This window comes from Alligator mississippiensis, chromosome 1, assembly GCF_030867095.1.
Source record: "Alligator mississippiensis isolate rAllMis1 chromosome 1, rAllMis1, whole genome shotgun sequence".
NCBI lineage: Eukaryota > Metazoa > Chordata > Crocodylia > Alligatoridae > Alligator > Alligator mississippiensis.
In genome coordinates, this window is record NC_081824.1 from 365,826,434 (window position 1) to 365,851,031 (window position 24,598).

General features: G+C 43.8%; 1 protein-coding gene across 2 annotated transcripts in view; it reads right to left on the bottom strand.

Annotated features, from left to right (window-relative positions):
- The window catches only part of IPO5 (importin 5), a 77,475-nt gene extending 53,103 nt beyond the window's left edge, over positions 1-24,372 (bottom strand). The window contains exons 1-6 of one of the 2 annotated variants that reach the window (XR_009459215.1): positions 24,135-24,372; positions 14,705-14,785; positions 8,550-8,742; positions 6,934-7,036; positions 6,518-6,614; positions 6,066-6,170 (exon numbers count right to left, since the gene is read on the bottom strand). Coding sequence is in view for 1 of the 2 variants with exons in the window: in XM_006272634.4 (XP_006272696.2) it covers positions 6,066-6,170; positions 6,518-6,614; positions 6,934-7,036; positions 8,550-8,742; positions 14,705-14,785; positions 24,135-24,227 (672 nt within the window). In the remaining variant the exon portion in view is untranslated. The remainder of the gene's footprint in view (positions 1-6,065; positions 6,171-6,517; positions 6,615-6,933; positions 7,037-8,549; positions 8,743-14,704; positions 14,786-24,134) is intronic. The other variant, XM_006272634.4, reaches the window with a different exon arrangement.
- Between the last annotated feature and the right edge of the window lie 226 nt (positions 24,373-24,598).

Sequence of the window (24,598 nt, forward strand, 5' to 3'; positions counted from 1 at the left end):
GTTGTCTAACACATGGAACAGGCAGTTAATCCTTCTGACCCACCTCAATTGCTGTCCCTGCTATATTATTAGAAGCCTTGAAACTTACTAGGTTCTGCCATTTTTTAAGGCTCCTCCTTAAAGGGAAGGGGCTCTGCATAAATTTGTAAGGAGCCTAAATGAGGTTCAGCTGAAAACAAGCTGTATAAATAATATATAGCTGAAAACAAGCTGTTCCAAAGAACTAGGCATAATATATCTGCTTAGGCAGCACATTTAATACTAAAATCCATGGATCTGATAAACAACTGCTTGAAAAGTAGCCTTACCTGTGGATATATTGAGTAGTTTAAGCTTTATTTTTAATTTGAACAGTTTAGTTTCAGTTTCCGGCCACTGGTTCTTGTTATGCCTGTCTCCAAAAGGTACTGACACCTGGATAATTTTTTTCCAACCCAATTGTGGCACTTTTCTACACCCTCTCCAATGTGTCAACATCTTGTTAACATGTTAACACCAGGACTGGATCAAATACTCCAGCACATGACTCCAAAAAAGCTTTTTCGTACTGGTAAGGCCTCAGCTGAAGTATGATGTCCAGTTTTGGGCCTCATACTTCAGGACAGATGTGGATAGATAAGAAAGAACCCAAAGGAGAGCAACAAAACTAGCTAGAAGCCTGAGAAACATGACTTATGAGGGAAGACTCAAAGAACTAGGATTAATCAGTTTGGAGAAGACTGAGGGGGGATTTTATAACAATATTCAAATACCTGAAGGATGATTATAAAGCAGATGGAGATTGACTATTCTCTGTGACCATGGGATACAGGAGTAGGCCTCAAACTGCAGCAGAGGAAATATAGGTTGGAGATTCGAAGAAACTTTGACCATGAGGGTGGTTAAACATCAGAACTGGCTAAAGTCGTGGAATCTCCATCCCTAGAAATTTTCAACAGCAGGTTAGACAGACACTTGGCTGGGATGGTTTAATCAGGGATGCTCCTGCCTTCAGCAGGCAGCTGGACTAGATAACCTCATGAGGTCCTTTCTAACCCTATTTTCCTATGAACAATGCACCATAGAGACCTAAAACATCACCTCCTTAATTCCCAACTCATTACTTTTCTGTTTATGCAGCCAGGTATGACAAATCTTTCCTAAAGTGGTATATCAGGAACTGTAGTTTGTACACTATAACACATTTTTCTAGAGAAAGCTTCTATCTTTGGTCTTTAATTATACTATATTAATAAAGATATTAGGCCCAGTCAATTAATCTATACCATTACCCTGTCAATCTTTATCATCATCCATAAATAAGCAGCAGTAAAATTTATTTTTCCAGGTAACAGGAAAGAGTACCAAACAATGCGTCTAGGACAAAACTGCAGAAACACTTCATTTTACAATTCCCTATTAACAGCTGATTTCAACTCAGCCAATTTTAGTGCACTTAACTCAGGGGTAGGCAAGGCTTTTTGGTCGGAGTGCCGAAAACCCCCACAATGCCTACCTTGAAAGGTGCTGGAGCGCTGGCATGCCAGAAAAACAAGATGAGGGCAGGGGGTACATGGCAGGATGCCCTGCATGTGCCCCTTGCCCCCCACCCAAAGCCCCTGCCCCCTGCCCTGCACCCCCCATCCAAAGCCCCTGCCCCGCCAGCCCTGCTGCCTCGTGCTCCCCAGCCCGGGCTCTGTGGCTGGCAGCAGCTACACAGAGCTGGGGCCGGCAGCAGCCAGGAGGCCGCAAAAAACTGTGCCGGGCTCTGGAGCCCAGGCATCAGCTCCATACCAGCGCATGCACCTGCATGGTCGGAGCGGGCAGTGGCAGAGGGGCCTAAGGCAGCACAACCCTGGTCTCTCCCCCATTCTTGGCACAGAGCTGGTGACTGGGCTCTGGAGCCCAGTACAGCTGTTTGTTGCCAGTCTTGGCTCTGGGTAGCTGCAGCAAGCAGGCTGCAAACAGCTGTGCCGGGCTCCACAGCTCTGTGCTGGTGGCAACTGCGCGTGCACCTCGGGGAGGGCTGTGCTGCCCCACAGCCCGTCCGGAGGTACATGAACAGTCACCGCCAGCATGGAGCTGATGTCAGAGTTGTGGAGCCCGGCACAGCTGTTTGTAGCCTCCTGGCTGCAACCAACCCCAGCTCTGGGTAGCTGCTGCCAGCTGGGAGTCTGGTCTGCTCCCAACAGACATCTGAGATGCTACAAGCCCTGCTGGGAGCAGCCTGGGCTCCAGCAGCTACCCAGAGCTGTGGCATGCTGAGCAAAAATGGCCTCACATGCCATGTGCCAGGTGTTGCCAACCCCTGACTTAACTACTTAATACTGGGGTGTTTTAAAGCAGAAATTAATTGGATACCAAGTAAAATGCCTTGCAGATCTTTACATACACTGCATTACTTGAAGTTAAAACTTTTCTCATTAAGAAAAAAACAACACAAAAATAAAAGACACCCCATCTCCCAAATTAGGGTGGAAAGACCTGCCCCCCCCCATAAAGTCATATCAACTAGCATTACAGTTGCATCTTTTAACTCTCTGTTCACTGACTACCATATGATAATCAGGTTTTTCATGTTATTGCTGAGGACTGATTTCAGACTAGTCAACCTCTAATTATATTTATATTTTCTGACCCTATTTATTTATTCACCAATACATCAATATTAAAAGCCATCCAACCTTCTGCAACGTCTCTGCTATCTTTAAATTTATTAGCAGGGTAGATCTCACCAACATCTTTAAATCCTTGTTTCAAGCTATCCAGACTTCCCGATTTAAGAATGTTGATTTACTCATTACAATTTTATCAATCCCTTCCACTAACACAATTAAAAGAACTCTTCTATTCAGACATACCAGGAAAGGCTCTGAAACTTAATTTTCCCTTTAGAAAGGTACCATTATAATTTAAAACAGCGAGTTATAAAATGACACACTTCATGTGGTGTGTATACATATACATAAAAATCTAAAGATACACACACACACACACACACACATACATATATATATACATACACACACACACACACACACACACACACACTGTGTATTTTTTTTTTTTTTTTTTTTTTTTACACAATTTGTTATATTTATGTAAGCCAGTTCAGTCTTGGAACCTATTATTTAATCAGTTGTTTTCAAAAGAAGAGACGGACACAGCCATATTCATAGATGTTAGGGTCGGAAGGGACCTCAAAAGATCATCAAGTCCGACCCCCTGCATAGGCAGGAAAGAGTGCTGGGTCTGGATGATCCCAGCTAGATGGTTATCTAACCTCCTCTTGAAGACCCCCAGGGTAGGGGAGAGCACCACCTCCCTTGGGAGCCCGTTCCAGACCTTGGCCACTCGAACTGTGAAGAAGTTCCTCCAAATGTCCAATCTAAATCTGCTCTCTGCTAGCTTGTGGCCATTACTTCTTGTAACCCCCGGGGGGCGCCTTGGTGAATAAATACTCACCAATTCCCTTCTGTGCCCCCGTGAGGAACTTATAGGCAGCCACAAGGTCGCCTCTCAACCTTCTCTTGCGGAGCTGAAAAGGTCCAGTTTCTCTAGTCTCTCATTGTAGGGCTTGGTCTGCAGGCCCTTAACCATACGAGTGGCCCTTCTCTGGACCCTCTCCAGGTTATCCGCATCCCTCTTGAATTGTGGCGCCCAGAATTGCACGCAGTACTCCAACTGCGGTCTGACCAGCGCCCAATAGAGGGGAAGTATCACCTCCTTGGACCTATTCGTCATGCATCTGCTGATGCACTATAAAGTGCCATTGGCTTTTCTGATTGCTTCCTCACACTGCCAACTCATGTTCATCTTGGAGTCCACTAGGACTCCAGATCCCTTTCCACTTCTGTGCTACCCAGCAGGTCATTCCCTAGGCTGTAGGTGTGCTGGACATTTTTCCTCCCTAGGTGCAGCACTTTGCATTTCTCCTTGTTGAACTGTGAATAACTGTGTGAATAGTATCGAACTGTTCGAATAACTTTGTTATTCGAACACTTTGATAAAACAATTGAACAATCTTGAACAATTTGATAAAATTGGAAGAGGTTCAGGAGAAAAAAAAATAAGACCTAAACCTCCCAGAAACAGTTCTCATAACTGCCATAGAAAATGGAACCAGGGGTTTTGGTTGGGTAGAAAATGGAAACGATTCAGACTACTAGAGGCATTTACAAACTAACTGCTTATCCAGAACCAACATGCAGTATTTCCTCAAATACAACCCAGCCCAATCAACTACATGGTAAATCAGAAGCCCTTTGGCTTTGGACTAATATCACACAATTTGTACTATAATCTCGTACAAAAATGTTGCTTAAAAGTGCGTTTATTAAGTACCTGCACTAAAACTTTCATCAGTTTGGTTTTTTTTTTTTGAAAAAAGGTGAAATGCATCAATTCCAGATGAAACAAGTCTATGGGTACCTGTGGCAATTTCCCTACATACAAATTACTACAGCTATGTTTATTTCAAGGTCAGTGATTTTAAATTTATCCTTCACTTCCATGTGCTCAGGGAGAGCTTGGTGTCACAGTAAAGTGGGGTAAGGGGGAGGGAGAGAAGGAGGCGGGGACAGAGGACAACCTGATCCTCTAGATTTATCTTCCCTGCCGTAGCCGTGGGCAGGGGACAAATTCAAAAGGCAAATGTGCAATAATTAGATTCTATAACTAGAAAATCATAACAATTTTTCCAGGTACAGAATCTAATTATTAAGGGTTTCATAGACATTCAGGGTAGAAGGGACCCCAGAGGATCATTGAGTCCAGCCCCCTGCCCAGGGGCAGGAAGTCAGCAGGGATCGTAGGATCCCAGCAAGATAAGCATCCAAAAGTGTCTTGAAGGCGTTCAAAGTGGGTGCTTGAACCACCTCCAGCGGCAGTCTATTCCAAACCTTGGAGGCTCGGACAGTAAAGAAGTTCTTATGTCCAGCCTGAAACGGTCCTGAAGGAGTTTGTGACCATTCGATCTCGTCATCCCTTGGGGCGCTCTGGTGAACAGACGTTCCCCCAGATCCTGTTGAACACCCCTAATAAACTTATAGGTGGCCACCAGATCGCCTGAGCCTGCATTTTTCCAGGCTAAAGCACCCCATTAGCTCTCAGCCTGTCATCATAAGGTCTGTCTTCCTGACCTCTGATCATGCGCGTGGCTCTCCTCTGCAATCTCTCAAGCTTCTCCACATCCGTTTTGAATTGTGGAGCCCAAAACTGGACGCAGAACTCCAGCTGCGGCCTCACCAAGGCCGAGTACAATGGGAGAATGACGTCTGGGATTTGGTTGAGAAGCATCTATGCAAGCCAGCATTTTGCTCGCTTTACTAGCCGCAACATCACATTGAAGGCTCATGTTCATCTTGTGGTCAATCATGACCCCCAAGTCCCTTTCATCTGTAGTGCTAACCAGCATAGCACTGCTGAACCTATAAGCATGCTGCAGGTGTTCCCTCCCAAGGTGGAGAACCTTGCATTTTTCGGTGTTAAACACCATCAGGTTCTCGTCTGCCCATTTCATGAGCCTGTCAAGATCTGCCTGGATCACCCTCCTGTCCTCAGGTGTAGATGCTTTACTCCAGAGTTTGGTATCGTTGGCAAACTTGGCCAGCCCGCTTCTGACACTACGGTCTACATCATTGATGAAGGTGTTAAAAAGTAAGGGCCCTAGGACAGAGCCCTGAGGGACCCCACTGGTCACAGTGCACCACGACAATTGACTTCCATCAACCACCACCCTCTGGGTCCTGCCGCGGAGCCAGTTCCCCAGCCAGCAGATCGCAGTGAAGTCAAGGCCAGTTAGCCAGTTTTGCCAAGAGGTGATCATAGGATACCAGATCGAAGGCTTTTTTATAGTCAAGATATAGGACATCAATCTCTTTCCCCCTTGCCCAGGTGATAGGTCACCTGGTCGTAAAAGGAAATAAGATTGGTCAAGCAAGACCCAGATGCAACAAACCCGTGCCGGGTATCCCTCAGGATACCCAGCATGGGTACATCTTCTATTCAGGGTTCCAGAAGACCTTATATTTGAGTAAATACAATAAGCAGTGAGGCTATGAGGCCCCTTCTGCGTTCTCTCTTACCTGCAAGATTCCCGGTAGTAAGTCTGCAAAGTGTTTAAGAAGAGGCAGATTGTGTTCATTAGCAAGTACAAATGCAGCTGCGGCCCGAGCAGACAGCATCCTGATCTAAAAAGAGGGGGAAGAAGTTTAAATTTAGAGTAACAAGATAGATATTTGGGCATGTTTATGTTTGACAGTGTTTCTAAACTAAATGCGAATACTTGTCACAGTAGAGCTAAAATAAGAATGACTAAGCTTTAGCTTTTCTTTGCATGGAAATCAGAAAAAAAGATTAAAGGTAAAGTTTTCACAAACAATCAAAGTAATAGGCCAAGTAACTAGCCAGAGATTGCTAAGGAAGCCTATGACAACAGGGAATTGAACCTACACCCCCAGTCTCCCAAGCTAGCAACCCTAATCATCATACCACCAGTCCTTATGCTTATTTTGTCTTTTTAGAGGCAACAAATTACCGTTGGATGGTCCTGATCTTGCATGCACTGAACCAACATCCGTTTAATGACCTCCAAATAGTGTTGCTGCTGATTCCCAAAAATCCCAGGAAAGTTCCTAAAGACAGTTAAAAACAAAACAAAACAAAACAAAACCAAAAACAAAGATTTGTAAAACTGATTTTAAGCCATTTGCAGGCCCAGGGGAAGGGACTGGGAGAAAACAGACTACAAATGGAATTTTAGGTAGTACTGAAGAAGTCAAGATCAAAATGCCACCTGTTTTCTGAAAGCTAATTAAAATATCATATTTCATAATAAAAAGAAAAAAGCACAGAACAGCTAGTTATAGCTAGACAGTTTCTCTTCTCTTGCACTTGTTAAATACTTGATTTAGCTAAATGCTGAAGTACACTAACTGAAATCCTGAAGTTTACCAGAAAATATGCAGAGCAGCCTCACGCAGTCCCATATTCTGAGAGCTGACAGAGTCAAATAGGAATTTCAGACCTTCTGGCCACTGGTTGTTGCCATCTTCATCTAGGAAAAGAAAAAAAAAGTTTCCAGTATAAACAAAAATATGCTGGCTTTTTCCCCACAAATGCAGTTTTGGGAGATGTTACATATGAAGGTAACAGCATTGTTATTACTATAATTGCTTCTAGATGTACACCTTTCCAAGTAATTCCAGCCAGTTACATAGAAGATTTAAGACAATAAAAGAAAATATTCCAGAAAGGTAAGAAAAGTATAACTAAAGAAGCAGAGGAGGCATTTGGACAAAAGATTTCTCTATTCACTTATAAAATTATCCACAGATTAAGTTCCAAAGCTGTTCTACAACACTATTTTCTAGTACACCCAGATCAACTGTACAAGATTTAAGAAAATCCTATTTAACTCCAAATAAGTTAATGGAAGATGAAGTACGACAGATACATATTAGGGGTGCTCCAGCAGAGATTTTGGAGGCCGATACCAATAGCTGATTTTTAAGGAGGCATATCAGCTGATACAGATCTGATTTCTGATATAGCTGTGTGTAGCTGTTAAGTCTGTTGTGGTGAAAGGAGGGGGGAAGGAAGGGGCGTGGGGGCACAGATCAATGCCCCCCCCCGCAGTGAGGGAGGAGTGGGGCTGGGCCTGGGGTAGGCATTGCCCAGCCAGGGTGGGGCAGGGGATGGAGCCACAGCTCATCCAGGGGCACAGGAAGGGGGTAGCAGCTCCCATTGTTGCGTGCCAGTGGTCCTGGAGTGGCTTGTCCGGCGACTCCTGCCACTCATCTGGGAGGACATGGGGGTAGAGGGAGGTATGCCTCTGGATCTGCACAGGATGGGGTAGGCTGGGCGGGCTGCAGCTGTGGGATGCGCTGTGGTCGGAGCAGGCACCAGTGGTGCTGAGAGCACGGCCTCTGGCCCCAGCCTGTAGCTGCAGCCCACCTAGCTCGCCCAATGCAGATCTGGGGGCACATGCCCCCGTGCCCTCCCAGACAAGGAGCAGCAGGAGCCGCCTCTCCCCTCCCCACACCCCCTGGACAAACCCCAACTGTCTCGTGCCCGCCCTGCCCTGGCTGGTCAGCGCCTATCCCAGCCCCACTCCTCACCATGGGGACACTGATCTGCCCCCCCCCTCCCCATCCTCTTTCACCACAAAGGACTTAGCCCAGCAGCTTGGAGAGCCGCCTCCAGCTGTGCTGCTTGCTGCTCTTGAGCGCTGTGTTGCGGCTGTGCGCGCACATGGGCATTTAATCAGCCAAATTAGGTCAATTTCTGATATAGTCAATTTTTTTATATTGGTGCCGATCTGGTATTGGACTGAGGTATCAGTGTACCTCTAATCTATATCTATTTAACACACACACACACACTTTTAAAAGCTGCAATATTATTATAAGTGTGTAAACATTTTTATAGACTTATTTTTTTTTTCTTTCCTGATCATTTGGGTAGATACAGCAACAAAATGCTAGGGTCTACATTAAAGCAGGAAACAAAATACAAACAGAATCTTGCATAGCGATAACATGTACATGCAAGTCATGGTACACACATACCTATTAAATTCCTGGCCAGCTCAGCAACGATATCACAGATTTTTTTCCTCATACCAGACTGGGTTTCCATCTGAATAATCAATAGCAATTCACTTTTGATGGCAATCTGGACATCAGGCGGAAGAGCTGGATAGACTTCTTCAAACGCAGAAGACAAGAGACGTCGTAGAAGGACAGCTGCCATTTGTCTAGCCTATTAGAATTGCATACATTTCAATGCTTTATTGAGAAAACACTTGAACAAACAAGACATTATAGTCCTATCCTAACAGATTACTACACTTTCATACATAACTATGCATTTGATTTCGGAAAGGAGACATGAAAGTGACCTAATTAATCTAAAAGAGATGCCGTTAGGTACTGATGCTTCCCTGAATCCCCTTGTGCATATTTGTAGCTTTTAGTCCCATGATTATTTTTTACAGTGCTTGCATTCCATGTTACTGCATGAACAAACTAGGCACAAAAAAGGGTAAGTGACTAATCAGAGTCAAATCTATGCATTTCAAAGTACTTTAAAGTCCTCTGTCTCCTTTGCTGGGGAGCCTCGTTCCTATGCTCACCAGCCTGGCCAGAACTGCCAGGCACAGGTTTTTGACAATCAGCTTGATGGTTGGCTTGGTCCAGACAGCCCTGCTCTCCAGCTGGACCTGGAGCCATCCAAGCCAGGGCTGACAATCAGTTGATTTCCAGGTCATCATACTGGGGATTTCATCTGGGGTCTGGACTGGATCAGGACCCATTTATCAGCAGATTGTTGGCTCCATCCCCAGAACCCACCGGAGCCAGTTCAAGGTCCCCACTGTGTTCCTGGAAGTCAGAGCTGATGGCTGGCACCTGCTGAACCTACAGACTATTTTCAAAATACTAGCGCAGGGAAAGCCCATGACTACGATCTTAGGATCTCCCTGCACTGACAAACAGTAATGGCACAACTAGAATTTGATCCCTGATCCCATGGGATTGATCGGGCCTGATCAGTGGGATCCCATTATGCCATTAAATGAATGTATACCAGGAAGTTAGTCAGAAGACGGAATTAAAATGATCTTTCTTTAAATCACTGAATATTTAAGTATCACTGAATATTTTAATTTTAATAATTGGCATGAAGTCTTAAGTACTATGACTTTTTGGAGCTGAATCCTCCTCTGTTGCTTTGAGGCAAGACTAAGGACAGACTGTTTTAGAACCATTTTTAAAAACTGCTCCAGACTTGACCATTTCCATCATTTCTGAAGAGAATGCCATATATTTCTTTGAGGGTACTTTTTCTTCTCCTCCTTTGCTAATATAATTCACGTGTTTGAGATTTAGTGAACAGGAAAAGGATCCATGTTTCTCAAAGAGATTCTGTAAGTATGTAAACATACTGGCATTTGATTTAAGGTTAAACAAAGTAAACCTAAAGCCTGTTCTTTTTAATTATTATATTTTTGCTGAAATAACTGTACTCTTTCTTGAATTAATGCAGGAAAAAAAAAAAGACTTCAGATGGAGGAGAGCCCCCACCCCTGTCAATTGATATATACCTATAATGGAGTGCTGTCTTAATGTATCAATATTTTTCATAGCTCTTTTTTTTTTTTTTTTTTTTTAAAGAACGAAAACCTAAGTGTTATCCTCCAAACTGCAAAGCACCATGGTAAAACTCACTACAATCCTCTATACCCCCTTGCTTGCAAATATATCAAAATATAAATTCAAATGAATACTTGAATTTATATAGTATTGCATGACCTTTAGAGGTGCAGACAACAGGCCCAAAAATTATGAAGGAACCAAGGTTAATATCCTGAAAAGTAAAAACAATTTGTCTAAGATTGTTAGAGACATCCCTATCTTTAGGTATGTACTATGACTAGGCTTAGCAGAATTTAATTTTTGTTTTTTAAATCTTATTGACAGATATCAATGTTTAATTTTTAAGCATTTATTTTGATTTTTATCTATTTAAATTTTGTGCAATCCTGAAAATTGTCTGCCCTCACACCCCAATGACAAAAAAAAAAAAAAAAGTAACTACTGTAGAATTTGTCAGCTGAGCAGCAATCAGTCCTGGCTCTGCTCACCCATAGCTCCCTCGTGTTTTGTCACATCCTCTTCCTTTGTTCCCAGTCCCCTGGGGTTTCTGGGATTTGTAGTCCAAACTACAGTCAGCATGGTTTTGTAGGTCTGCTTCCCCTGCCATTATATACTCCATCAGCCATCATATTTCTTATGTCCCCTTTCTATAAGTTTTGATTATTAATGATAGAAATATCTTCTCATTGGTCTGAGGCAAAATGGACATTTATCAATGTTTACCAATAATTGAATCTTGCTAAGCCAAACTATGGCTCAGAATTTAGATACGTATACACTTCTACATCAACCTTTATATCTGCGGAAATAAGAAGCAGGAGACAAACACTACATAGATGAACGTGCCTTGAATGCAGAGTAGGAGAAATCTGTAGTAAAAATAGGGTAGAAGTCATCTGTCCACTTTGTGCCTGGGTAAGACACAGGGACAGATGATTCCATGCTTCCTAACCTACTGGCAAAATACAGTAAAAGTACCCATTGCAAGCAGCTACTCTCAGATAGTTGCCTGTCTGTCCATTCAGGATCCTGGTATCATTTAAACCAGTGTATAAAAGTTACATTAATTAAACTAGTGTAGATGTGTCAAGTTCTAGCCTTGACATCTATATGAAATTACCAATAATAAACAAAAATTGGTTGAAGAAATTTTATAATTTACTAAACAATTTACAACAATATTGTAAAAGGAACCTCAAATACCCCAAGAAACAATAGAAAAGCTATACATTTCTTCACAGGTGGCAGAATTACTCCCAAAAGATCTACAGGACTAAGGGCTCAATGGCTTTGGGATTTGAGGAAGCAGATTTTTTTAGTATGTAATTTCCCATTGTGCATATCTAATTTTATTAATAAAATGCTAAAGTATATTATGGTGAAAATGGAGCCAGAGATACTAAGACAAAGACACCTAGATTTGATAAGGAGCTATTCATAAAGAACCTTACTTTATAAATAAGCTATTACTCTCACTTTACAGTGAGAAAAACTGAAGCATAAGGAGCAAAACGACTTACTCAGGGTGATCCTGTTGTCAGTAATGAACTAAGAAACCCTGAGGTCTCAAGTGCCAGTTCATGTTCTACCCCATACTAGTTCAGATAAGATACTATGTACATGGGTGCTATGGGACTCCTGTAATATAATTAGTGAGTTACTATATTACTCACTCATTTGTGCAAAAAGGCAGAATCCACTCCAGATACAGACAGGAACTACTTTCATGAGGGTCTGCTGAGAACCCCAAAGAGGGTGTATATTTCATAACTCCATCCATGTTCTGAAAAGGAAAACATCCATAGAATCCATAACTGGATCTACTGGCTCCATAGGCAGGATTATGACATAGATCCTGCCTGAAGAGCAAGTTTTCATAGATTATGGTTTCAACAGGTAGGAAATTGCACTCTTAGAGACAGAATGCACAACAAGGAGGATGAGTTATGAAATATTCAGCCCCAACCCTGTAAGGAGTTAGCAATTATCTATAGCAGCAGAATCAAACTTTAAAAAGGAAACTGGCACACTCATACATTGGGTGGGGAGGGGCAATGGGGACAGGAGTAGGGTGAACCTGAGTACATTTGATAGTGTGCACATTGTAAAGTAGAAGACCCTTTAAATAAACATCTACTATGAAAAGAAAAATCAAGACAATTTTTTAAAACATAAAATGAAAAATAAATATGGATTTTGTAAGAAACTGAATTTAAAAGAAAGTCTGCAGATAAAAAAAATTCAGATATCCTTCCAAGAATGATGCAGCACTTTTTCATTATCAGATTAATTTTAATTTTCTAGCTATAATTTGTGTTTAAAAGTTAAACACCTAAAAATTACAATTTAACAGTTATAGAAACATGTGTTTCACTATAAAGTTTGAACAATAAAACTACTGCCTAAAACTATTCCTAGATCAGAAATGTTCACCTCTTAATGGTTTCTCTCTTCAAAGCTCTGCACAAATGTTTATTAATCTTCAAAAACCCCTTAGAGCAGCAATTCTTATTTTGCAGGTAGAGAAAAGCTCTATGACTTGCTCAAAGCTATATAACAAGTCAATGGAGCAATTCCACATATCCTGCAATTCAAAAACACCGATTTTTTTGCCAAAATACAGCTCATTGCCATCTGTTCTAAAAACAACATGGAGAATACAGTCAAGTGTGATTTCTTTGGTGTCAACTCAGAGTATAAGCAACATAATGTTTCTACCAATTCCTGCATGAGTCCAGGGACCAAGTCAACATCAAGAATGGGACTGCAAGGTACCATACTGCTTCTGACTTTTATACATTTATATTAGAGGTACTAGTTTTCAGAACTGTGGAATCACATCCTGAGTCAACTACTTTAAGCAAACCCAGCTTAAGAACCCACACTCTTACACAGCTAACTGCTAACAATCCTGTGGGAACTTGTTAATAGAAGGTGTTTGGCACTTTGAAGAGTATCAGTATTATTAAATATTGTTGCTGGACTTCAAAGCTATGCCCCCCATCTCATCCTGTCCCCCTCCTTCAACATTAATGAAGTGCATTATAGCCTGACCAGAGGGGAACAGTGCTTTTGTATTTCTCTTCCGGTATTTAGCCTTGTTGGAGGCTAAATTGGATAGTAAGAATTTTCCAACTTTGAGTGTGGTCATATACTGGAAGAGATTACCTAGAAAGCAGAATCACATGACACCCTGAAGTCCCTTTTAGTCTTGTTTTGCTATGATTAATAAGGGGTTCTAAAACTATAGATCCTCTCATAATTCAATAATATAAAACTTTCCAATTAAAAGTTTTAGGATTTGAAAAATAATAAAACCCCCCAAACTTTCCCATTTCTAAAAGGATTTTGAGTTGCTTGATAGTCTGATTGATCCGTAGCTTTCTATCCAACTGAATGCGAAAGGAAGAGTAGTTCTTAAACTTTGTAACATTTGAATTGCGAACTAGTTTGGCAACATGCTAGAACTTTTAAATGGGAATACCTAAGGAATACATTTTGTAAGCTTTCCACATTTACTATACAGATCAGTTTCAATAGCGCTATGGCTGCTCTACAATTTGTGTAATAATGTCAGGGTTTCATTAAGTACAGCAAATGTCTCATTAGGGCACAAAATACATATGAATTAAAAGTTAAATGATCAAATCATAGCTTTATGACACCACAGCAATATACATGTATTATATATTAATGTAATAAATATTATGAATAAAGCTTTAATAGGAAAAGGACACACAATTTGACAACTTATGTTGGAAACAAAGTTGGTATGAACAGTCACTGTAATACTGACCTAAAACAAAGAGTAACTAGAAAACTCAAACCTAACATCTGACAAAAAATTTAATTGTATATAAAAACTAGGGGTGCACCAATAAAGATTTTTTTGGGCTGATATTGATCCGATATGCAGCCTGGCAGCTTGGAGAACGGCATTTGGCTAGTAAATCCGTTGGGGAGAAGGGGCGTGGGGGTGGGAAGGGGCAGACCGAGGCCCCCACGGTGAGGTGGCACCCCATGACGGCAGTGCACAGGACCAGAGCTAGCAGCTCACCTAGGGGGGCCTGGAGGAGTGGCTCTTGTTGCTACATGCACCCCCAGGCAGGCACCCCTCCCGCCCCCTGGAAGAGTTGCCGGCTCCATCCTGTGCCCCACCCCACCCTAGCTGAGTAGTACCTGCCTTAGCCCCACTCCCTCCCTCACAGCAGGGGCCTCAATCTGACCCCCCACACCTCTTTCCTCCCTCCAACAGATTTATTGGCCAGACACTGCTCTCCAAGCTGCCAGGCTGCACTCCACACGTGGCATTTACCAGTGACTCTATCAGCCACATCAGCCAAAAAGAAGCCCACTGCCAACAATGTCAATTTTTCCTTTTATTGGTGCCGATACGATACGGACGAATGTACCGGCGCACTTCTAACAAAAACTTCCTTACACTGAAACACCTGAGAATAAAAAAATCCATCCCTTCAAGTGTGCTATAAATATAGGATGACTCTGTTCTAAACACCTTGCACAGTCTTCAGAGGTTTTTGTAAAATAAAAATATTCTTAAAGCATACCTCCTCAGCAGCAGCAGTATTCCGGATTGCTTGTAAAAGGAATGTGATCTTAGACTGGCCTGGAATATTCTCATATGTTTCCTACATGAGAAAAGAATGGAGATTATTGCAAAGAAGTTATGTATGAAACATAAATGTTGTTATGAAGCACCTCCAAGCTATTCTACTTGCATACCACTGTAAATTGGACAAAAATACACCTCAAGGAGTACTATTTTGAAATGTTATAATATTCATTGTAAAATGTTTGTCATGTTTCATAGTTATTTAAGTCTTGGCAATATGAAGCTAGACTTCATGAGCACTGTCAAGAAACTGGCCTTAAAAATAGCTTCTTGTAAATGAATTTTATAGGTCTGATTCTTAGCTATGAAAGAAAGTCTTTGAAGTAAAATTAAGACTTAACACCAAATATCAAACTTTTATAGCCAAAGTGACCCAGTTATGCATCTGCAATCAGCTTCAAAGGGAAGAACTGCTCATGTATAAAACTATATTGCATATACATGTTTGTTTTTTTAAAATAAAAAGCTAAAACCCCCTCTCAAACACTTACCCCATTTTTCTACTCATCAGTACCAACAAGGTTCATACAGCTGAATACCAGACATGCTTAACAATAATAAAAAAATCCCTCTCTCTCTAAATACAAACATGCCCATATTTTCATCCTCAAAAAAAAAAAAAATCTGCTTTTTACTTCACCCGTCCAACTCATTTTTGAGTCCTATGTTTCTCCTTCTATTCACACCAACTCAAGCAAGCCAACTACAAAAATACAGACTTCAAATTCATCTCCCTGTCAATCTGGCTTCAGATCGCCGTATTAACAGATCTTACCAATGACTAACAAACTAAGCTCCTCATGGCCAAATTTTAGTTCACTTTTTTTTTTTGTACATGTTCTCCCCAACTTTGCCAGCGACACTTTCTGGAAAGTTTGTCTTCTCCCATGACTCCTTTAGGGGGCCACTGTACTTGTTTTAGTGGATCCTCTTCCCCTTAAGGCATACATTTCTTACTGGGCCCAGGTCTTGGAATCCCTCCTCTAACTTCATACCTTTTCTAGATGGCAACACTGTATCCATATATGCATCTTCAACAACTATTTTTACATCAAGGACTCACAACTTAACTGGCTAGCCATATCTTCCCTCTGTGCAATCCAGACATCTCAGGATAGGTACATAAGCATCTGAACAAGTCCTTTCTCCTATGATCCTATCTGACATCACTAGCACCCTGTTTATTCAGGCAAGAAAACTTGGGCGTTTTAGACTCCTTCTCCTATAACCTTATAAACCCAAACTGCCTTTAGCTCTAACCACTTGATTTATAACCATTTCTAAAATCTCATTTCTTTTTCCTACCCATACTTGCTGGAAATCTTGTTCCCACCTTGTTAAGGGATACTGCATCACCTTCTCATTCATCTTCCAACATTCAAACATTTTCATTCAATACAACACACAGCTAAGATCCTCAGGTTTACCCATTTTACGCCACTCTTCCATGCAGCTAGGATCCCTTCACCAATTGACTTTCTGCTGCAAATTGAAACTTCTTGTCCTTGATCGCTTGGCCTTGAATTAATGCCACCCCCTCAAGTCCAATCTTCTTATCCATTCTGCCTTCCATATCAATGCCAGTTTTAACCATATTCACACAGTCTCACATAATTTCTAACACAATGAATGTCTTCTCTGAACTGAATTGTAATCTTAGTACCGGCTCCAAGTTTCTACTTAAATCCTTAGAAGTTAACAAAAAAAGGGAAAAAAAATGAGAAGGTGCAATTGCAAAGGAGCCCACAAAAATTAGATACATCTTTAGCTTACTTGTGCCTTACCCTTCATTGTAGGGATGTAAATGGTTAAACATTTAACTGTTTACATATTGAAAACTGGTAATACTTCACTGGTTATCATTTAGGGAAGGGTGGGGAACAAGCTGGCAGGGAGAAGGGAAGCAGCACTCTGTCCCTGAAGGTGGCAGAACAGGCAGGAGAGAGGGAGGAGGGGAGAGGCAGAGAGAGAGGGGACTAGTACCCAGGGCAGTGGGGAAACAGCAGGGGAGCCACAAAGGGCCCAATCCTTCTTGTGGTAGTGCAACCCCAACCCCTTCCCCACCGTTTGTCCTGAGATGCGTGCATATCCACTGCTGGCAACGGGCCAGGAGGGAGCTCCACGGACCCCAGTACAGCCACTTGCCACCCCAGCCCCCAGGCAGTTACCTGCCGGCAGCATCAGGCACCAAAGGACTTTCCTAGCCAGCTGCTGCCACCCAGAACACAAGTGAGTATGGGCAGGGGCTGGCCGCTGGTAGATGCACGTTATTGGTTAACTGTTTAACTGATAGCATATGGGGAATTCAAACAGGTACTTAATCAGTATTTACATCCCTACTTCATAGTACTAGTTCTTTTAACATTTCCATATTTAGCCAGTGTCCAGTATACTGATGGTACTAAATTTTAGCGCATTTAATCATTAACACATAGAATAATATATACATTTACATACATGCAATAATTATCATATTATTTTAGAATTCATCTTTGCCACCATTTTAATTAAAACATAGTACATTAAAAATATAACTAACAATCAAAGTATGCTATCAGAAAAAAGTGCACACACCATAGTATTAGGTGTAAACTACAATACAAGATGTAAGAAGAAACACTATTATGGCTTTCAAGCCCTAAACTCCACACTCCAGTAGCCACTGAAAATGGATAAAAAAAAGGGAAGGCACTAATGTTAGCAGGTTGTTTTGAGTTAACCATGTAGGTGTCACAGAGGATTATAGTTTTCTTCACAACTGTTGAATACACATTGAAACTGCACCTCTTTGAATGAGTAACTTCAAAATCCAGCTACAGTGACCTCTTAACATTTCAGTATTAAAGCCCTTGTTCAATAGCTAATTTTTAATGTTCAGTAGGAATACAGTATAATCCCTAATGACTGGTAAAGCCAATGCACAGGTGACCAAGTTCTGCATATTAGGGGTAAACATATATTAAAATGTGGATAATACATTAAAGTGTTCTTTAAATTTAACATTAGCTATTTAATCCTCAACTTTCCACTCTCGCCAGTACTCCTGATTTTACAGATAAGGAAATGCAGGTATAGCAAGCCAAGTGACTTGCCCAAAGCAGCAAAGCAAATCACTTGCATCCAAAGCTGAGACTAGCACTCAAACACGCTAATTTGTTAGTTTATAACAAATAATTATAAAGTGTATGGTGGTATTAGCAAGTGTATGGACAGTCTTCCATGACTGTCTTATCTGGATGCCCAAAGATGACTGATGAGGTCTATCTGGAATCGACAGATTCTACAGTAGCTCAATCATGTGTTTCCATATGGGGTTGGTGGCGCTGGATTCTTGATTTGGTCTATGACACGCTGTTTCTGCCACGCTTGCTTTTCCTTCTCCTGCTGTTGTTATGAAGTTTCAAAGTACTGAGATCTCTACAGCAGACTCTTCCACCACTTGAGGCGGTCCTGGGCAATAGACTACTAGGGACTGACATCGACATTGCAGTTTATTAAGTTGATCTTGAGGATGAACCCTCAAGAGCTTTCTCTGCCCTCTTAAGCGTACACCTTGGCTGAGCCAAGAGAATAAAACTTGCTTCAGCAGTATGGAGTTGGCATCTGGATGACATGGTCAGTAGGGATGTGTGAAATGGCTGTTTCGATTCGATCATTTTGGAGGGACAGTAATTAGTTTCGGATCACTGTTCCGCTTTGATTTGGCCAAATCTGCGTTTCGATGCTGTTTCGGTGATTTGGCCATAGGCTATAATATGCATTCTAGTGATTCCCCATAACTTTGTCATTTCTTGCCCAAGTCATATGAAAGCTGCAGGGATGGTAGCCCCTTCTAAGGGCATGAAGCATGTCAGGTTTCAAGGAGATAGGTGCAGCGGTTTCTCTGAAGCTGCATCTCAAACTATTCAAAAGCAAAACTCATATCACTTGCCGGCAGCGGCAGCATGCTGTTATCCCACACGCAGATCTGGGGGCCAGCGCCCACTGGGAGGGCTGCAGGACTGCAACAGACTCCTCTCGGGGGAACGAGTCCCTGGATCTGCATGTGGGATAGCAGGCTGCCATCCCTCCCCCAGAGCACTAGAATTGGAAGGGACCTCAGGGACAGATCGCAGACACTGGCCAGCTACAGATTATTGATATCAGAGCGGTACCCCCTCCCCCCACTTCTTAGTTTGTTTCCCTGCGAGCCCAGCTCCGAAATTTTCCAAAATGTTTTGGATGGTTTCGTTTCGTTTCAGAGATGTTTTGGAGCCTGCTGTTTTGTTTTAGATTCAGCGTTTCAGGCACCAAAACGAAACGGCTGCTGAAGTTTTGCACAGCTCTAATGGCCAGCCCAACAAAGTTTATGTCTGATGTTCACTGCCTCAGTACTGCTGCTGCTTGCTTGAAGGAGAACACTAAAGTTGGTGTATCAGTCTTCCCACTGGATATGGAGGATCTTCTGCAGGTAGCATGGATTGTACTTCTCCAATAACTTTAGCTACCTCCTGCATGCTATCCATGTCTTAACTCCATAAAAGCAAGGTGGAGGTTACAACTGCTTGATAAACCATGAGCTTGGTTTCAGACCCGATGTCGCGATCTGAGAACACCTGTGTCTTCAGGCATCCAAAGGAGCTGCACTTGCACATTTGAGGCAATGTTGGAGGGGTTGGTCCTGGGGCTGGTTTTGTTCAATATCTTAATTAGTGACCCGGAAGATGGAAAAGAGTGCACCCTTAGCAAGTCTGCAGATAGCACCAAGCTGGAGGTGGAGTAGTAGATATGCTGGATGGTAGGGCTAGGACTCAGAGACCTGGACAAATTGGATGACTGGACCAAATCTCATGAGGTTCATTAAGGACAAGAGTGAAGTCCTACACTTAGAATGGAACAATCCCATACACTGCTACAACCTGGGGACCAACTGGTTAAGCAGCAGCTCTGCAGAGAAGGACCTGGAGGTTACAATGGACAATAAGCTGAATGAGCCAACAGTGTGCCCTTGTTGCCAAGAAGGCTAACAACACACTCGGCTGCATTAGTAGGAGTATTGCCAGAAGATCAAAGGAAGTAATTATTCCCCTCTAATAGGCACTGGTGAGGCCACATCTGGAGTACGGTCCAATTTTGGGCCCCCACTATAGAAAGGATGAGGACAAACTGGAAAGAATATAGCAGAGGGAAGTAAAAAATGGTTAGCAGGCTGGGACATGTGACTTCTGAGGAGAGATTGAAGGAACTGGGCTCATTTAGTCTAGAGAAGATAAAGTCCGATTTAATAGCAGCCTACAGCTACCTGGAAGGTGTTTCCAAAGAGGATGGAGCTAGATTATTCTCAGTGGCAGCAAATGCCAGAACAAGGAGCAATGTCTCGAGTTGCAGCAAGGCCAGTTTAGGTTACATATTAGGAAAAATTCTCTCAGTAGGAGGGTAGTAAAATACTGGAACAGGCTACCTAGAGAGATTATGGAATCTCTATCCTTGGACGTTTTTAAAACCTGGCTAGACAAAGCTTTGGCTGGGATGATCTAGTGGGGCTGGTTCTGTTCTGAGCAGAGGGTTGGACAAAATGACCTCCTGAGTTCCCTTCCAACTTTAATTTTCTATGATTCTATGTCAGCCCTCTGCAAGAGATGGCTTCTGAGGTACAGGAAATACTTGAGGCTCTCCAGAGTTTCACTGTGGATCTGGATTACCAGAAGTAGAGACTGCTCATTAGGAGCTGGTTGGTGGAAGACTTTAGTCTTCTGAATGTTAAACGTCAGTTCTATTTTCTTGTATGCCTTGGTAAAGATGTGGATGATTGCCTGAATATCTGCTTCCGAGCGAGCACACACCACAGCATCATCAGTGTACTGGAGCTCCGTGACTGAGGTTGGGGTTGTCTTCATTTTGGCTCAGTGTTAGCTGAGGTTAAACAGCTTACCATTCATTTGGCAATTTAGCTCCACTCTGGCTGGAAGCTTGTTGGTGGTCAAATGTAGCATCATGGCAACAAATACTGAGAAGAGTATTGGAGCAATGATGCAGCCTTACTAAACTCCGGTTTTAACCTCCAAGGGATCTGTGATAGATCCATTACCGAGAACCACCGCTTGCATATTTGCACCTTACATAGAACTGCAAGTCTTTTGTGCCAACTTCCTTATCAACTCCAAGGACACCTTACTGGCTAAGTTCCGCAGAAATAAATTCCAAGTGATCATAAGAGAATTAAACATTGCTTTAATTTGTGTGTTCATTTGAAACTGCTAACTTTTCAGGAGTTCTGGAATTTAAGAGCAAAAGTTACATTGGAGTTCACAATGCCAAAGATTTGTATACTTGTGCACAGGCTATAAATATGCCTCTATTTAAAAAAAGACTCTACAATTTCATGGCTATAAGTACAGGCTGGGGGCTGACTGGCTGGGTATCAGCTCTGTAGAAAAGGATGTGGGGGTTACAGTGGACAAGAAGCCAAATATGAGTCAACAATGAGCCTTTGTTGCCAAGAAGGCCAACGGCATAGTAAACTGCATCGGTAGGAGTGCTGCCAGGAGGTCAAGGGAAGCGATTATTCTCCTCTATTCAGTACTGGAGAGGCCACATGTGCAGTATTGTGTTCAGTTTGGGGCCCCCCACTACAGAAAGAATGTGGACAAATTGGAGAGTCCAGCGGAGGGCAACAAAAATGGTGAGGGGGCTGGGGAACATGACTTATGAGGAAAGGCTGAGGGAACTGGGCTTATTTAGTCTTGAGGATACTGAGGGGACTTAACAGCAGCCTTCAACTACCTGAAGGGGGCTTCGAAAGAGGACAGAGGATGGAGCTACACTGTTCTCAGTGGTGGCAGATGACAGAACAAGGAGCAATGGTTTCAAGTTGCAGCAAGAGAAGTTTAGGTTCGATATTAGGAAAAATGTTCTCACCAGGATGGTAGTAAAACACTGGAGCAGGTTACCTAGAGATGGTGGAATCTCCATCCTAGCAAGTTTCTAAGACCCAGCTAGGCAAAGCTTTGGCTGGGATGATCTAGATGGGGAGGGTCCTGCTCTGAGCAGAAGGTTGGACTAGATGACCTCCTGAGGTCCCTTCCAACCCTAATTTTCTGTGATTCTAAATATTAGACTTATCAGCTTTAAATGTCATTGCTTTTGGAAATTCAGTATGCCATAGCAGCAGATATGTTGCTTCACAACAAAGTTACACCGTACCACAAAAATTTGAAGAGATAGGATGTGTACAAACATTTGGAAGAACGAAGAAAATTCTCCTTGTTTTGTACTCCTGGTAGAAAAACCTATTGAGAGAGCACTGCACAAATGTTACAAGGGCCTGGTAGATGCCACTATGCAGCCAGGGTTCCCCTCCGCATTCATCCAATGTACTTTGTATCTCCTCCGCGTGCTAGACAGCTTACAGCAACCAAGCACACAGGTCAGTGTTGACTGGCTACCTACCCCAAGGGACCATGCCTGCAAGGAACTTCTGCCCACAATAACCTCCTCCCTCTCACCATTCCTTTTAATCGTAAGGCTTTGGAGCAGGAGACCCATAACATATCTGCTGTCTTTTAACTAGCAATCCTGTTGATCTTTCTTTCAGCAGCCCACAATGGATTCGTACCTCTCTGGTACCAGCCAACAGACCCAGTTCTAGTGAAGGTCAGGTGAGTCTGGACAGGGTCAGGTGCTACCAGGGCAGGTGTTGTTGCGCCAGGTTCAGGTGCTGCTGGATAGACTCCCCTGTCTACTCAGGATGGCAGGACACACAGCCGCACAGCCTCGGCTGCAAACAAGGGTCCGGGCTTTCCCATTACAGGAAAAGCTTTGTCATCTGGCACCCATGGGGAATGGCACGGTAGCTGATAACCAAATGTGCCGGTTATGTGCGAGGCCTGAACAGGCGTCTTTGCTTGTTTGGGCCACCACCTCTCCCACCGCGTGTGTGCTGGGGGACAGGGAGGGGGACCCTGCGCAAGCCGCAATGCCCCAGGCATGGGGGATCGGCAGCGCAGGCTGCTTTGTCCTGGGCCGTGGGGGTTTGGCGAAACCGAAACTGTCTGAACTTAACTGAAAAACGTTGAGATTTAGTTACCCTTTTAGGAAAGAAATCATATGTTTAAGGAGACATTCTTACAAAATTAAAAAGAAAATAAAAAATAAAAATTGATGAGGAAGTACATTTGGATGTTTATTTTTCTCTCTGAGAAGAGAACTGTGTTTCTTGTACCTAAAACCCAATGCACATTAACCTCTTCACCTATTTCTATTACGTATGGGTTTTATTAATCAAACCTGTTGTTTGTTATATATAAGACAGCATGAATCTCTCAATACTATAGCTTAACAGTAACAGAATTTGTTCAACAGGATAGTATTCACTTCAAGTAAATAATTTCAGTGCGACTGCCTGCCACATGTGAACAATTCTGAACTTCAATTTGCTTTTAATATGGGTGGGGTGGGAAAGGGAAGATCCTAGCCCAAGTTCCCACCATGGTACTGAGAAGAGTATTTTCATACAATTATCCCTTAGGAAAGAATGTGCTGAACTCTGCTGACCGCTGAAGGTATGCCAGCCATAAAAGGCCCAGCACCAGCCATCCAATGGGAAGGCACAATACACCAGACACTGGTATTTAATTCAATGGGAGCGAGATTCCCCACTAGGCTCCACAATAGAAACTTAAGCACTATTCAGGGGAGGGCAGAGGGGTGCGAATTAACCTAGCTTATTACAGCAAAAATGCTATGTAATGAGTAACATGTCTGAAAAGTTTTTGCTGATGCCAGAGAAAGCCCTTTAGATGGAAAGTGCTTCGTTTCAGAGGATTTCACTGCTGCTGTCTCTGAGCGGATCAGAAATGGGAGGGAGGGGAGCAGGCAGGAGTTGATCCCATCCTCACCGGGAGGGCATGACACACACACACAAAAAAAGTTGAGACGATCTCAAGTACGCGGCTCCCCCGGGGCGGGGCGGGGCAGGGCAGGCATGCACGTACACTGCCCCAGGCCCCGCCGCGCGCGTCACCCGCCCTCTGCCCGCGGGGTCAGCGGCTTCCTGCTCCATGGCGCAGCCCGCCCCGCCATGCCGCGCCGGCGGCCCTCCCGCCGCGGCTCAGTCACGCTGCTTTGTTGGGGGCGGGGAGCAGGGCAGGGCCCCAGAGAGGGGCCGCCCCTGGCCCGGGGGAGCCGGTAGCCTGCGAGACCCCCGAAGAGTGACCCCCTCCTGCCCCCGCGGGGTAGCTGCCGTTGGAACGCGAACGCGCCCCGGAGCTAACGGCTGTAACGGTTATAACAGCTGCAACGGCCTCCCTCCCCCGCCGGCCACTCGCACGTGGGGCGGCCGCGGCGGGCCCTGGGGAGGCTGACAGGCCGGCGCGGGGGCCCGTTACCTCGGCCTGCTTCCGGACCGCGTTGTCCGGGCTGAGCAGGTTGCCCAGGAGAAGGTAGAACTGCTGCTGCTCCTGTTCTGCCGCCGCCGCCATGGCTGCTTTTGCTGCGTGAGGGAAGGCGCGAGCGAGGCCGGCCCGGCGGGGAGGCCACACAAGAGCCGCCGGCCTTGCACCGCGCGAAAGGAGGTGGAGTTCTCGCCGCCGCGCTCTTGTCCCTGCTCCCCTCACCGCCGGGCCCGGCCGCCCGCCTCGCGCCCTCCCATTGGCTTCCGGGCGGGGCCGGCTGCTTCGCTGATTGGCTGCCGGGCCCAGGCCAGCCGCCGATTGGACGGAGCCAACAAGAGAAGCCGCCTCTGACTGGCCCCTTTCTTGGCTTTCCTCATTGGGCCGCCGACCGAGGCCAGCTGAGTCCTCATTGGCGGGAATCTCTGACAGGCCCGCGGGCATTGGCCAGCGGCGCGGTC